At 54.0% G+C, this 16,085-nt stretch overlaps 1 protein-coding gene across 3 annotated transcripts in view; it reads right to left on the bottom strand.

Annotated features, from left to right (window-relative positions):
• AK8 (adenylate kinase 8) overlaps positions 1-16,085 on the bottom strand; it is a 128,770-nt gene that overhangs the window by 42,181 nt on the left and 70,504 nt on the right. For all 3 annotated transcript variants that reach the window (XM_058693692.1, XM_058693691.1, XM_058693693.1), the window contains one exon: positions 6,268-6,409. In XM_058693692.1, coding sequence (XP_058549675.1) covers positions 6,268-6,409 — 142 coding nt within the window. The remainder of the gene's footprint in view (positions 1-6,267; positions 6,410-16,085) is intronic.

Raw genomic sequence — 16,085 nt, 5'->3', positions numbered from 1 at the left:
CTGGAGCCTGCTTCAGATTCTGTGTCTCCCTCTTTCTCTGCCCCTCCCCTGCTCGTTGTGTCTCTCTCTGTCTCTCTCTAGCTCTCAAAAATAAATAAACGTTAAAAAAATTTTTTTAAAGCATTATAGAAACGAAAAACCAGGGGCCATGAGACAGTAACACAACAGAACATAGTTGAAGTTATCATGAAGGACAGATGGGAAACGAACAAGACATGAAAGCTACTAGAAAAAAATTCCCAATTATGGAAAACAGATGATAGCTATCCAACACGCACACGAGTGGTCTTCCTGGAGAAGAGGGCCAAGCAAATGAGCCAGGAAAATAGTAATATGTGTACTAGAAGAATGTCCTCCGGAAATAACGTACCCGGATGGGATGCATAAGATCTCAGGGAAAAGTCATCAAGAGAAGCAAGACTAAGGTCTAGCCAGTGTAAATGAACTTGGGGGGTGGGGGGAGAGCACGCGAGGGCACCCAGACAGAAGATGCACTTGACCCACCGCCCCTGGGGAACTCCTACAGCCCCAGAGACGGCCAAGGACAGTGCGGAAATGATTCAGGAGTGCCGGTGGGGAAGAAATTTGACCCAACGGTTCTTCACTTTGCCAGATGTTGTTCACAAATAAAGGTAACAGAAAGGCACTCTCAAACGGGCAAGAATTTAGGGCGTCTAGCGTGCATGTGCCCCGGCTGAAAATGCATCACAGACGACCCATTCAAAGGAAAGACGAATCAAAATTGGTAAATGGGAGGTTGCGTTACGGAAATAGCTGATGTTGAACTCTGAATCCGGTTGATGACAGGGAACTAAAAGCTCACAAGTGTCATAATTATTGCTGCAGACAACATCATCGTTACATCTCTAGAAAGAAACGCTTAGCAATCTTGAAAACAGGAATGTGTGTCCCACAGACCGGCACAGAACAGCCTGAGGACGTGTGTCCCCGCCTGTCCCTCTTCACGACAGAGAGTGGACCGGCAGGGGTGAAGAGGGAGCACGTGGGGGAGCACTCTCTCTTTCTCCTGCACGTGACAGTCGAGAGCCTCTGTTTCATTTGACAAAGTGAGACGTACAAGCCTAACCATGTACATGAAATGTACAAAGCGTGCTGGAGACACAGACCACCGTCCACATGGATTAGTGGAGAAAAGAGAAGGTAACAACTGCAGTAAGAAAAGTCAAAGAAAACACAAACCAGGAAGAAAAGACTCAGTCGGCGGACGGGTGGAGCGTGCGACTCTTGATCTCTTGGGGTCGTGAGTTCGAGCCCCACACTGAGTGTAGCGTTTACTAAAAAAATAAGTAAATAAACTAAAGAAAAAAAAAAAAGATGGAAAACCCAGGGTGCCTGGGTGGCTCCGTTGGTTGAGGGTCCGACTTCAGCTCAGGTCACGATCTCGTGGGTCATGGGTTCGAGTCCCGCGTCTGGCTCTGTGCTGACAGCTCAGAGAGCCTGGAGCCTGCTTCCGATTCTGTGTCTCCCTCTCTCTCTGCCCCTTCCCTGCTCATGCTCTGTCTCTCTCTCTGTTTCAAAAAATAAATAAACATTAAAAAAAATGTTTTTTAAGATGGAAAACAAAGGAAGCCCCAGTGAAGCATAAAATAAAGTGATAAAGGCAAAAATAAGTGGGATATTTTCAGCTATTCAAGGAATAAAAAAAAGCAGGTTGAGTAAAAAAACCACATTAAGCCCAATTTCATTCTGTCCGCACGATAACAGAAAATAAGGGAAGCAAACTAGTTGAAAGTAAAACACAAAGAGGCCACGGGCTGAGTTCCAAGTACAAATGTCACATTGAAACATGCACCAAACTGTTTCCTCCCAAAGCACCGCCCCCCCCCCCCCCCCCCCCGCGAAAAATGACTCAAGGGGCTTTAGAAACCGACCCGACGAGACAGAGAGAACGGAGGAAGGGGACACGGACACAAAATGTCCCGGGCTGGAAAGCAGGTGTGCAGGGGGCAACCAGCTGCAGAGACCCCAACGGCCAACCCCGAGTCAGCAGTAGGAACGGCTGAGAACAAACCCAGCGTTCACCAGCAAGCCCTCAAAGGCTCAGGCACAGGCACCACTCTGGAACCGGTGGCTGAAATAAGGAGGACTGGTGGAAGAGATTGAGCCCCAGATCCCTTCCTCACACCGTCTTGCTGGGCCAGTGTCTCTCCTCCTCCACTTGGGTAGAAATGGAAGGTTTCTGCTCTAGAGAAGGTATAGTTCAGGCTCCTTGGGCCGAGGAATGCCAAGCACAGGTCAGAGCTTGCATCTGTACCGAAATTAGGGGAAATAAATAAAAAATACGCACATGGCCTGCAGCACGTGATGCCTCCTTCCGTTTCCGCCTGCCTCCCACTGTCCTGCTCCCCCCTGGACCCCAGAACCTCACCATCCGGCAGGAGGCTGAACGAGTCCTCTTGGACAAAGCTGAGCATCATGGGGGAGTTTGGCGGAGGGTTCTGCATAAATGGCCCCAAGAGACCGCCCTTCCATGAAGACAAAGTCCACGGGCCACAAGGTCCCACCCACTAACATCTTAATCCCCTACTCTAACACTGGAGCAAACCACCGAGGGTGACCTGACATCTGAAAAACAATCAGACCGACAAGCCAACAAGAGAATCTACTGAGAAAGGACGAGGCCAAGACAGACAGAACCTCGGAGCACGTGGCTGGCTCGGTTGGTTGAACGTCCGGCTCTCGGTTTCGGTTCAGGTCATGATCTCACAGTTTGTGAGTTCAAGCCCCACATTGGGCTCTACGCTGACAGCGGAGGCTGCTTGGGATTCTCTCTCTCCCTCTCTCTCTGCCCCACCCCTGTTCTCTCTCTGTCTCAAAATAAGTAAGTTAAAAAAAAAAAAAAAAAAAAGACTGACAAAACTTTAACAGAAAGGGGAAACCCCCACCTCCTGCCATAACAAGCCTGTCACGAACATGTCCAGAGATAGAATAATTCATTTAACAAGATCAATAAAATTTAAAAAGAACATTCCAGATTAGCTTCGGGGACAACCAAGTAAACCAGACCCACACCAAAGAAACGAATGAAATCTTATAGTGAAGCTTTACGACCCTGGGGATAAAGGAAAGATCTACCAAGTTCCAGAGGGAAGAAAAAAGGCCACGTACGAAGAACCAGGAATCACACTGGCATTGGGCTTCTTAACAGCAATTCAAAATGGCGGAGGGAAAGCGACTGGGGTAATTCCTGGCCCCACCAACCGACCCCGCAAGTAGGAAGGTAGGATAAGGGCACTTCGGGCCGTACCAAGTCTCAAAAAATGTATCTCCCACACAACCTTTCTCAGGAAGCTACCGATGGATGTGCTTGACCAAAACAAGGCAGTAAACCAAGTGAAAGAAAATCGGGAGACGTGGAAACAAGCTTCCTCACGTGGGAGGGGGGCGAAGGGAACCTTCGGGTGCTCGTGCACGGGAGCATCGCGATGACTGTGCACCCGTGGAGGGGGTGGAGGGGGACCTCTTCAGTCTGGAACAAGTGTGTTGAGGACACGACAGCCTCCTTCTGTTAAAACCACCGTTTTTTTAAAATTTTTTTTTATGTTTATTTATTTTGAGAGGCAGAGAGAGCAGAGGAGGGGCAGAGACAGAGAGGGAGAGAGAGAATCCCAGGCAGGCTCTGTGCTGTCAGTGCAGAGCCAGATACGGGGCTTGAACTCGAGAACCAATGAGGTCATGACCCGAGCCGAAACCAAGAGTCAGACGCTTAACCGGCTGAGCCACCCAGGCGCCCCTAAAACCACCTTTTTTTTTTTTTTAACGTTTATTTATTTTTGAGACAGAGAGACAGAGCATGAACAGGGGAGGAGCGAGAGAGAGGGAGACACAGAATCGGAAGCAGGCTCCAGGCTCCGAGCCGTCGGCACAGAGCCCGACGCGGGGCTCGAACTCACGGACCGTGAGATCGTGACCTGAGCCGATGTCGGACGCTTAACCGACCGAGCCACCCAGGCGCCCCCTAAAACCACCTTTTTAACTCGAGGAACAGCTGGAGGCCAGACGGAGGAAGAGTATGGGGCTCGGAAAACAGGAGAAGGACAAAGGAACTCCCGTGATGCCACAGTGGGTAAGTCTGACAACAGCCATGCCGTCAGCCAAGAGGAAACAAAACAAAAAAACAGTCCAACCGAGAGAGAGGAATCAGAGGGAAAGAAAAAGCCTGCGGCCGACAGATTACATAGGCTGACGGACCTTGTGGCAAACAATTCGGAGGGGCTCTAATAAGGAGTGGAACTAGTTAGCACATAGATACAAAGAAAGGTAGGCAAGCGAAAAAGCAAGGTGATTATGAGCTTCAGGAACGACGAAATAAGAAAAATTTAAAAAGGCAAAACAGACCAAAAGGCGTGCCTTCCGGTGGAGCTGGCCCCTGAGAGAGGCTGTTCGAGGAGAATCAGTGTGTGCCTTCTACCTCTCTGGCCAGAACCTGGGAGGTCCTGAGGCAGACTGCAACACAGACTCTCTCTCTCTCTCTCTCTCTCTCTCTCTCTCTCTCTGATACCGATGTTTTGCTACTGAGGAGGGGCACAGGGGGTGCTCAGACACCCCGCGGTCGTGTGAAAGACGGTCACTTCCGTCAGGGCGACATTTCACAAGGAACACATCGCTGACCCAAGCCTTTGTGAGCTGCGTAACACGGCACCAACACACACAAAGCAAAAGCTGCAGGAAATAAGGAAACAGGAGAAATTGATAAAAATGCGGTGTTAACGGGAAGTCGGCAAATCAGTCCACAGGATGACAGACACAAAAAACAAACACAGCAACGAGGAGACAAGGACAGAGGGGATCTAGGGGGACCTAAGGGGCGCCGGCTGGCTCAGTCAGGGGAGCATGTGTCACTCGATCGAGCGGTCGTGGGTTTGAGCCCCACGTCGGGTGTACAGATGACCAAAAAAAATAAACTTAGAAAAGAGGAAGTGTGACTTAATAACGCATATTTAATTCTATAACTTCAGATTTAAAATACACATTCTTGGGGCGCCTGGGTGGCTCAGTCGGTTGAGCGTCTGACTTCGGGTCAGGTCATGATCTCGCGGTCTGTGAGCTCGAGCCCCGCGTCGGGCTCCGTGCCGACGACTCGGAGCCTGGAGCCTGCTCTGGATTCTGTGTCTCCCTCTCTCCCCCTCCCCTGCTTGTGCACGCTCTCTCTCTCACTCTCTCTCCCCCTCTCAAAAGTAAGCAAGCATTAAAAAATTTATAGAATGCACATTCTTCTCAAATACTGTCGAATAGCCTTCCACAGAATGCCAATAATGTTTATTTTAAATTAGAGGTTGCACTTCAACAACTTCTCCACATGCCACGTGAAGATAAAAAGCCAATAACGAAAAGCTGAAATGATAACGATAAGATGCCAAGTACCTAGGAACTCAAAAACTCTCCCAAACCAAGTCGCGGTCTCTGCCACGAGGGACCCCAAAACAGCCAGATACCTAGCAGGTTCCTTAATCGTTGCCACCGTTTGCAGGTTAGGACCAACCAGAGAAAGCCACATATGGTCCCCCGGCCAAGCACACGGGGCGCCCCGCTTCGAGGTGGCCGCCCCCCGACCCGGCCTCCCAGGGCAGCAGCTCGGGCAGGGCGCACCCGGGAGGCCTTCCCGCTCCGCTGCCGGCCTCCGGGCCACTGACGAACCCGAGCGGCGTGGCGACTCCCTCGCCAGAGCGAGCTCAGACTTCTTAGCCTTGCTTGTTTCCACTGGAACCCCCCTCGTTTCCTCCCACAATACACACAGTGACGGCGTGCTCTCCGGTGCACGTCAGCGGAGGAGGAACGCGATGTTCCACGACATTGGACGCTGTTTTGGAACAAATGGCCAACCATCTGGAGAGGAAGTGCTCAGCCCGTGCCCCATACCTGCATCAGAATATATGTCCGATGCACCAAAGGTTTAAACGCAAACCGTGCAAGAGGAGAAACGGCAGAAGGAGACATCCGTTCACTGGCACAATCCCCTGGGGAAGGCGAGGCTGTCTGGGGTGGGTCGGCATTCACGGGCGAGGAAGTTCGGGTCCCGCGAGGTAAGTGACAGAGCCGGGACCTGAACCCAAGCCTGACTCCTAGTTCACGGGGCAAACGGGGCGGGTGGCCGGGGACGGGGAAGGGGGAGGTGTCGAAGAGCCATGCCACTGCAGGGGCAGTGGAGCTTCTGGTAAACCGCAAGCTGTCACCGGGACCTCGCCGGCCGAGCCCCTGGGGAGGGGGTGCCCAGTGGCAGCGACCTTCCGGAAGGGGGCGGCTTACCTGCTGGGCTGGTGGCCCAGGCTGTGCAGCATGTGCGCCTGGTCCAGGTCTCTCGGGAAGCCGTGCAGCACCCACCCCTTCTGAACGCTGTCCTGCTGGCTCAGCCTCTGGCCCAGCACCTTCATGACGATGCTGTCAGGGACTGCAGGGAGAGGAGGGCGGGCGGTCACGCTGTCATCCTGGGCACCGCTCCTGACCCAACGGGAGGGTGAGGGAGCATCGGCGGCCTGGGGGCCGTGGGTTCCCTAGTTTTCCTTGACTCTGGATTGACCTGGTGAAGGGTCGGGTTTGGGTGGACAAGGCTGGGGGTGCCCAGGTCCCTCCCAGGTCCCAGCAATCGGAGGAACGCAGGCCGTGGGAGAAGGGAAACCGCACTGGATGACCTTGACCTTGATCTTGACCCTCCCCTGACCTTGACACGATGCCACACCCATCAGCAGCCAGGTTAGTCCCCGTTCCTGCAGGATCTGGTTTTTTGCAGCAAGAGGCTTTTCGGGGTAACACAGCAGACCCCCGGTGAAGGTTTGCTCTGGATGTTTTCTGCTAATTTGCGACACATAGGCAACCCCTGCTTCTCTCCTTCCTCCGCTTCTCCCCTCTTTGATGTCTAGAATCAGATCTCTAGAATTGCAGCTGTGGTGAGAACCAGAGACTGAAACACAGTCTCAAGGAGAACGAGATCTTGAGAGGATTCTTGTTTACGTTACCGCAATTGACATTTTCCCAAAATTTACACCTCGCCTCTCAGACTCACTAAATGTCCTGTGTGGCTGATGTACTCCCTTCGAGCAATTTGCACTGCATTTCCTGCACTTTGCACTCATTTTTCCAGAAATACTTGGTAAATATTACCCGTGTTTGCTATGGATGTGGCCCCCGATGAGCGTTCCTTGAGTTGCAGTGAGGGTCTTTGGCAGCTTCTCGGGAGAGGCCCAGCCACCATGCCAACCGGCCATCCGTGCGTCGGGCAAGTGGCCCTGGTGCACACATCTGGAACCTGCCAAAAGGCCCCAGACTGACGGCCAGGTGAGCACACGGGTGAGAGAGGCAGAAACAGCCGTTTTCCTCCAGGGCCAGGACGTGCTGGTTACGCTCTTGACCAAAGGACCAAAAACCTTATTTGAGTGATTCACATTTCCCTGAATTTGTCCCTTCCTGCACCTTCCAGCCTTTCTACCCCAGGCCCGAGGAAAGATCAGAAAAGGGCATTCGCCCTAGAGGGAACATCTGGCATGAATGAGAAGTTGATGCTGCTCATCCCCTCTCTTCCCCCTGCTTACACCTGCTGTGGCTCCCCAGTGCTCGGAGGATAAGAGCAGTCCCCTCCCCCAAGGCCAGCAGTCCCTTTCAGTCCCTGACTCCTGACTCCTTCCCCGGTGACTCTCCCCCAGCTCTTCACCTCCCCTTGAGTCTGCCAGTCCCTCCTTCCAGAAAGCCCCTCCCCCACACCTTGCCTGGGGCAAGACTTTCCATTCAACCTTCAGGGGCCCCAGTGGAATGGCCCCTGGGGTTACGGCCAGGTTGGGTTACTTCACTTGCTACCCTCGTCATCGTCATTGGCCGTCCTCTTGTGATGTTTGCCTCTCCCAAAAGACACTGGAAGTCTTTTCCATGAGGAAAAAGACTTTTCCAGGAGGGAAAAGACCACGCCCGCCTCATTTTCCCCCCATGATTAACATAGTGCCCAGCACGCAGTAGGTGTGGAATAATAAATAGACCGGAGGCTTCTTTTTTCAAAAGGTCCACTGCAACTCACCAAACATGTTAAAAGCAACTTGCCCAGACTCTGGGGAGCCCGGGCGGGAGAGAGGAGAGAACTCGGGCTTGAGGGGCATGCAAACCTAGGGTCTCAGCCCTGCCCTCAGGTGCCGCCGACCGACCTCAGTTGGTCACTGGACCTCTCCAAGGGTCAGCTTGCTCACCTGACGGGGAAAAAGGATGACAGGATCTGTCCCCACGGGGTTCACGGTGCACACAAATTTCCAGGCACGTGGCAGGCACTCAGAGATGGTGGCTGATATGTTTCGGTTCGGGAGATGTATGTTGGGAAGTAAAACATACTGAATGTGTCCACGTGTCCCCCGTGGTCACGGTGTTCTGAGAACAGACTGCTGGCCGGCGATGCAGGAGGCCGGCTTCAAACGAGCCTTGAGACTTAAAGACAGAGACCTCGGGAGAGGCCCAGGCAAGCTCCGAGAGTCATAACGTCAGGGCTTGTCCCCCAGGCTACAGATCCCTGTTGACACAGGGTATGTTGGCTGTCACCGCATGGCCCCGCGAGGATTTCGGGTGCGGGGAGCCAGCACTCCGATCACCGTGTGAACAAATAATGCATCTGTTCTCTGATCTGGGAAACCAGTGCCTTGTTTCAGGATAAATACAGATTAAGCACAAAATGGGTTAAGAATCTGCCACACAGCTTTCCAATCCTAAATATTTACGAGTGTTTTCACCTAAATAAGAAACTAATACAGAAATAAGCCCTTCCCAGCGATCTGTCCAGTGGATAGTTACGGAGCATCCGTGCTATGCCAGGCACTGTGTTGGCCACTATAATACACGGCAAGCAAGGATCCAGGGGCCCTGCCCTCCCAACGTTTACATTCTAGAGAGGGAGACAGCGCACAGATACATAACCACCGCGGAGAATCATAAGTACGATGAAGAAAACAAACCAAGCGATGGGAGCCTGCTGGTTTGGGTCCAGAATGGCCTCTGGGCAGGTCACATCTGGCTGAGGTCCAAATGGGAGTCCAAGTGCACAAAGACCCAGAGAGTATGTTGTAGGAAGACAGGATGGCAAGGGCCCCGGGCCCTGAGGCTGGAACGATCTGGACACATTCAAGTTTCAGAGAAAGGGCCCATGGGGCTGGAGCTGAGTGGTCCGCGGGGAAGTGAGAGCAGACAGGCCCACGAGGCCTTCAGAGGGGAAGGGGGTCTGGGCCACACACACAGGCCATCTTGGGAACAATCGTGTGTTTGCCTTCGGTGCATATTTAGTCAATGAACCCATGGGAGTTAATCTCAGGATCCTGGACTTGGCCACACTTGCACAGGGACCAGCCATCTTGTGGTATCCGCCAGTGGAGCCCCCAGTTGGGGTCCCCACGCCCCGAGGATGTGGCTAATGAAAAGCACGATTTTCTAAGTGGTCAGTGCAAGGCTCCGAAGAGCAAAAATGGACGTCATATAAAGTCCGCGAAGAGCTTGGGCTGAGGACCCTGAATGAAAATCGCCAGCTAGCAGCTCAGCTTTGTAAGCCTCTGGAGAGGAAACGCCTTTTGCTGAGCCCCCAAGCGCGGAGCCCTTTAAGTCTGAGGGAATCTGAGCAGCTGGGAGGTGCCACAAGCCTCCCGGCAGTTCCCTGTCAGAGTCTGGCTGCGGGGAGAGGGGCCCTTGGCTTCCCTCTCCTAGTCCCGGTTCCGCCCCAACCTGCTTTGACACTCTGAACCTCAGTGTCTTCTGCAGACTGGGAAGGCGGATGGGCTGTGCTCAGGGTGGGGTGGGGAAGTTGCAAGGAGGAGTTGTGATACGGCTGCCTTTTTTTTTTATGTTTATTTATTTTTGAGAGAGAGAGACAGAGCACAAGCAGAGGAGGGGCAGAGAGAGAGGGAGACACAGAATCCGAAGCAGCCTCCAGGCTCTGAGCTGTCAGCACAGAGCCTCACGCGAGGCTCGAACTCACAGACCGCGAGATCATGACTTGTGTGGGTCGGTTGGATGCTTAGTTGACTGAGCCATCCCCTGGGTGCCCCTAGCTGTCTTTTAAAAATCTTTATTTATTTTAAGAGGGGGGGGGGAGCAGGGGAGGAGCAGAGAGAGAGGGAGACACAGAATCCGAAGCAGGCTCTGCAGGAGAGCAGAGAGCATAAGGTGAGGCTTCAACTCACAAACCATGAGATCATGACCTGAGCTGAGCTGAAGTCAGATGCTTTAACTGACTGAGCCACCCAGGTGCCCCGGTACAGCTGCTTTTATAAGCATTCCTTACAATAAAACCCAGAAAACTCCCCTCTTAGTTGCCCTGGATCAAATGTGAGCTGACAGCCCAGGGGTCCAGTGCACTCTTGCTTGGTAATGATGGGACCTCCCTGAACCTCAGTGTTCTCTTCAGTGGCACCTGCCTCACTGGCTGTTGTGGGACCGGCAGATGACTCATTAAAGATGCCAGATCTGGGGCGCGTGGGCGGCTCAGTCGGTTGAGCGTCTGACTTCAGCTCAGGTCGTGATCTCGCGGTTCGTGAGTTCGAGCCCCCCGTCGGGCTCTGTGCTGGTGGCTCGGAGCCTGGAGCCTGCTTCCGATGCTGTGTCTCCCTCTCTCTCTGCCCTTCCCCTGTTCATGCTCTGTCTCTCTGTCTCTCAAAACTAAATAAAAATTTAAAAAAATTTTTTTCAAATAATAAAAAAAAAGATGCCAGATCTGTTAGAGGTCTTCTGAAGGGCCGTGTGGGTGTATTTTTAGACCCTTCCCCAAGTTTATCCAGATTCCCAACAGATGGGCTACGCTGAAGCCATTGGGAAGAGTACGTGATCCTTAAATGTCAAACTTTTTGGATTAAATCTCCCCTGAGCTTAAACCTGACTTTAGGAGAGTGCTGTAGGTTTGACACAGGCTTGCCCATGGAGAAGGGGCTCCACTAGGTAATGAGCTTGCTGGCCAGTGATACCCCGGGTGCATTCAGGCCTCGGCTGTTGGGGGTGAGGGCTGGACCAGGCTAACATTTGCTGACTGGTTTCTCCAACGGTCAGGCCCTGTCAGAAAGCAAGCTGTGCTCCAGGGAGGACTGAGCTGCTCACCTGCAGCCTGATCAGGGCGATGCGGGCTGCTCGTGAGGCTTGGAGACCCGGAGGGAATGCCCTGGAAGGTCATCCCCTTGACCTCTCTCATTTCAAAGTTGAAAAACTAAGGCCCAAAAGGGTTGTGGCTTAAGTGACCTCGGCTGGAGAGAAGCCGGACTCCAGGGAACAATGGAAGACGGGATGGAAACACAAAGAGACTCCTTTGGAGGGGGGTGGGGTGGGGGGAGTTTGCAAAGATTTCTAGAGGGAATTTCCCAATTTGTGTTGGAAGTTAAGATATAGGGGCACCTGGGTGGCTCAGTCAGTTAAGCATCTGACTCTTGATTTTGGGTCAGGTCATGATCCCAGGGTCCTGGTATCGAGTCCTGCATTGGGCTCTGCACTGAACGTGGGCCTGCATGAGATTCTCTCTCTCTCTCCCTCTGCCCCTCCCCTACCTGCACACACTCTCTCTCTCTAAAAAAAAAAAAAAAAAACAAAAAAATCCTTAAAAAAAAAAAAAAGTTAAAACGTACATGCCTTTCGACCTAGTGATCTCATTTACAAGAACTCACACCCAACATATAATAGCAGCGGCAGGAAAAGACATGCGCCCCAAAGTGTCCATCTCAGCGTCATTTCCAGTGGTGAAGATCAGATGCGATCTACGATGACCTCAGCAGAAGGCGGGTCAAATAAAGGACGGCCTGTCCATGCCACGAGAGGTTATGCCACCTTCAAAAACCGTTTATGTTCACACTAACTTGGAAAGAGGGCTCTGGCAGAAATCAGGGGGGAAGCAAGTCAACAAACGGCTTGTATGACGCAGTCTAATTGAAATACATGTTAGGGCGCCTGGGTGGCTCAGTCGGTTGAGCATCCGACTTCGGCTCAGGTCATGATCTCATCAGCTGATGAGTTCGAGCCCCGCGTCAGGCTCTGTGCTGACAGCTCAGAGCCTGGAGCCTGCTTCCGATTCTGTGTCTCCCTCTCTCGCTGCCCCTCCCCTGCTCGTGCTCTGTCTCAAAAATAAATAAACATTTAAAAAAAATACATGTAGACTGTGTATACACACAGCATACACATACACTCGTGCACACACTCCACACGTGCACGCACACACAACAGAGTGGAGGGTCCCTCTTATGCCCTGTGAATCAGACCCAACCCCGCACAGAGCTCAGGGCCCTGGAGTCAAGAGAGGCAGGGACACAAGCTTACGGTATCCCGGCTGGAAAGGCACAAGGACACAGGAGACACAGGAGGCAGGGCTCCAAGGGGTGGAAGGCACATGTTTCCGGGAAGAAGGTGAACCACACACTGATCCTGACTTGGAGCCAAAACCAAAACCAAGACAAGCCCCTCGCCTCAGGAGTCAGGGAAACACAGACCCTCAAATGAGCATTTCTCCTCCTCCGTGACTTTGAACCGCTAATTATTGGTGCATGTTTGCTGCCTCGGGCCCCACCTTCACCCCACCCTTGAAAAGCAGGAACCCCGGTAAAGTCAGGCACTGTGTCTGGCACGTGGTAGGCACTTAGCAAACACACATTTTGAATGAATAAGTGAATGAATGATGAACGAACGAACGAACGAGCGAGTTAATAGCCCCGTTTCCCAAACTGGAAGGCTCTTTGGTTCCTTAGGTGTTTGTGGCGGAGCTATGGATTGTCCTTCCACGCACGGAACCGGGTCCCAAGGCAACGGAAGGCCACCACGGGCAGGCTCTCAGCGACCCCTTCAGCTACACCACGACCCAGACGCGGATTCACGAGAATGCGTGCTGATGTCTGGGATGCGCTTCAAAATAAATTCCTGTTTTGGGGAGGCGGCGGGGCGGGCGGGCGGGGGAGGGTTGGGGGTCTTTGGGGTGGATTCAGACACAACAAGGCAGCACGAGCTCGAGTGGGTCCCCGGTACGGGCGTGGGTCCCCATGGCTTCGTTCTTTTCTTCTCCACTTTCTATGTATGTTTGAAGGCTCCCATTTAAAAAGCGGGGTTTTGTTTAAAGAAAATTATTTAAATGCCTATAGGAGGCTGAAAAGGCCACCGTGAGAGGCTGCTGGAAAGGGACAAAGGACACAGTCTCCCCGGAAGGCCATACTTGACCCCATTAGTGGCTCTCGCTTAGGGGGGCCTAGGGGTGCGGGGTGGAGCCTCCCTCCTCCTGTTACCACACCTGCTCCTGGAGGCTCTGCCCAGAAGCACGGCAACAGGCTACGTGCCCAGATCTGCCCTTCTGGGGTAATCTGGGAAGGTTGCTCAGACCACCCCCCGCCCCCGTCAGCCTCTGTCCCTCACTTTGCGGGGAGGGGGGCTGCGAGGTCGTCTCCCAGCACCAGCAGACCCACGTAACACGGAGGGTCTCCTCCACGGAGATGGCCCACTCCCCCAGAGGGGGCCGGGAAACCTGAAATGAAACACGCCACCCCGGGGCCTCTGGATGCTGCCTCCCAGGCCTCCAACCTGAGCATCCCTCCTGGCACGCTGGGCAGTCCGGGAGTGAGGGGTGAAGCCCGCAGACCCCGCCTCCAGCGCCTTTCCCCAGGCCCACCCCTGCGGCCCCCTACCAGGGATTCAGCTCCGCACCTTTGTTTCGATGCTGCCTTTTTTTTTTTTTTTTTTTTCCTGAAGGCTATCGACTCACTTCCCCAACCCCACATGGTCTGACCAGCCAGTTCAGCAAAAACGCAGCTTTTCGGAACAGAGCTCGCTGGCTGTGTTCTGCTGAAAGTTTAAAGGCTCCTTGATAATGCTGTCCATTTACCCTTTTCCCTCCTCTCAGATAGAGATTTTCAGCGCAGCCTAAAGTCTTTCTCCATTGAGTCAGGTGCCTCAGGCTTGATTTCCAGACTTGGCAGTTAACATCTTACCCTGCGTGTAAGCTACTGCCGAGGGCTACCTCTCCGGAATGTCCTGTCAACCCTGAATTTAGCAAAGTGCAAGATACGAATATCCCATTATTTCATAAGGCCACACCACCTGGTTTCAGGGTGTGTGTGTGTGTGTGTGTGTGTGTGTGTGTGTGTTTCCTGAAGATCTTCCATAAAAGATGGCAGTTCTCACATTGACCTTGAGGTTATTAAAATCTCAATCCGTTTATTCCCTGCCGGCTGGGTTTGCTTGGCAGAGGGGTTGTGGTGAGCCGTGGTCACAGGCGAGAGGCTCCTAGGCCCCGAAGGGATCCTACCTTGTTCCCTCCCCCCCCGCCCCGCCAGCTCTACCCAGGACACCGGGCCCACCCTCTGTCTTGAAGGGAAGGCTAATTCCTGTTAAAAAAAAACCCAGCCCAGGTCAAGTTCCCTCTTGCACCTCAACCCTGCAAGGAGAAAGTACCAACTGAACGGGCCCCCATGAGATGCAGGTACGGACTCTTCCTCCCCGGCCACAGATGTGACGTCTGTCACCCTCAGTCAAGTCCCGCTCAGAGAGCTGCTGAGTGGGAGTCAGGGAGCAGGCGGGGAGAGCACCGAGGCCGGCTGGAGATTCTCCAGTGGAAACGGGAGCCCAGGGGACCGAAGGGCCTGGCTCCTTGCCCAGCTCGGAGCGTTCCTGCGGCACCACACTGCCGCCTGCTGTCCCGTCCTCGCATCCGCTCTCGCTGGCCGGTTAGCGTCCCCGCCCTGGGACTCGGCTGCCGGGCTGGGCCCCACAAGGCTCCAGTAGAACGAAGGAAACCGTTCCCGCAGTCAGTGCTTTTAAGGTGATAAACACCAAGGCCAATGGCTATGCCCCTGATAAGTTTGACCCTCCTCCCCGGCCGGGGCAGGTCAGAAAACTGCTGAGGGGGCCTGGGTGGCTCAGTGCCTAAGCGTTCGACTCTTGATCTCGGCTCAGGTCATGATCTCACGGTTCGTGTCTGAGCCCTGCGTTGGGCTCCGCGCTGACAGGGCAGAGCCTGCTTGGGATTCTGTCTCCTTCCCTCTCTCTCTCTCTCTCTCTCTCTCTCTCTGCCCCTCCCCGTTCTCTCTCTCTCTCTCTCTCTCTCTCTCCCTCAAAAATAAATAAACGTTAAAAAAAAAAGAAAGGGCTGAGTACCTCATCACTCACCCTACACACTACGGGCACACAACACACCCTTACACCCACGCTCAGAAACCCATGTCTGCGTGCCACACACACCCCTACACACGCACCCTACACGTGGACACCTACATGGACCCACGGTGCACACGCTCCTAGGCAGGCACTCACCTGTAACAGCCCTACAACCCACTCCACCCGCCTACGACACCCCCGCCCCTACGCTATACACATACATTACACACCCACTTCACACACCCCCCTCCCACGTGCACGCCATGCACGCTGCACCCGCCCCTACGACGCGTGGTCTGTACCCCGCACCTGTCTACACGCGGCCCGGCACACAGCACCTACCCCTCGCCCCCGCGCACCCTACAGCTACCCCGCGGCCTCCCTCCTTCCTCAGGCCCCCCTGAAATCGAGGTGAAGGGGACATCTGGCGAGACTTTGGCATCCGCCGAAAACTCCGCGTGCGCCCTGGTCTCCCCCCCTCCCCACATCCCGACACGGCCCCCGGGGCCCCCTGGCTGCGGCTGGAGGCCGGAGGGAGAGTCGCGGAGAAGGGCAGGGCTGCGAAGGAGAGAGGAGAGCTGCTTTTCTGTTTCTCGTTTCCTCCTCAGACGGAGGCTTGAAGGAAACGGGCCCCTGCCCCAGGACATCACCATCCCTGTGGTTCAGCAAAGCTAAACCCCTACCATTTCTGGGAGACTGTTGCCCCCCAGACGGTACTGATTCCAGGCGGCTGAGGCCTGCGCGGGCAGGAATCTCGAGTGGGACCTGCAGGGCCCCCCCAGCCAGAAGCTGGGGGCAGGTGTTCCGTTAGTGATGCTGTTTGTTTATTATTTACTGCCACCTGCTGGCCCACCATGGGAGCTGCGCCCCAAGCCAGCATTTAACAAGCTCAAGAGGACGTTTCCGAATCGGGTCTGGGAGAAAACGAAGAGAAACCTGCAAATTCTTCCGCGGGGGGGGGGGGGGGGGGGGGGGGGGGGGGGAGGCCTGCCGGGTAGTTT

This window comes from Neofelis nebulosa, chromosome 12, assembly GCF_028018385.1.
Source record: "Neofelis nebulosa isolate mNeoNeb1 chromosome 12, mNeoNeb1.pri, whole genome shotgun sequence".
NCBI lineage: Eukaryota > Metazoa > Chordata > Mammalia > Carnivora > Felidae > Neofelis > Neofelis nebulosa.
The sequence above is the reverse complement of the archived record's forward strand: the minus strand, read 5'-3'. Positions and strand labels throughout refer to the sequence as shown.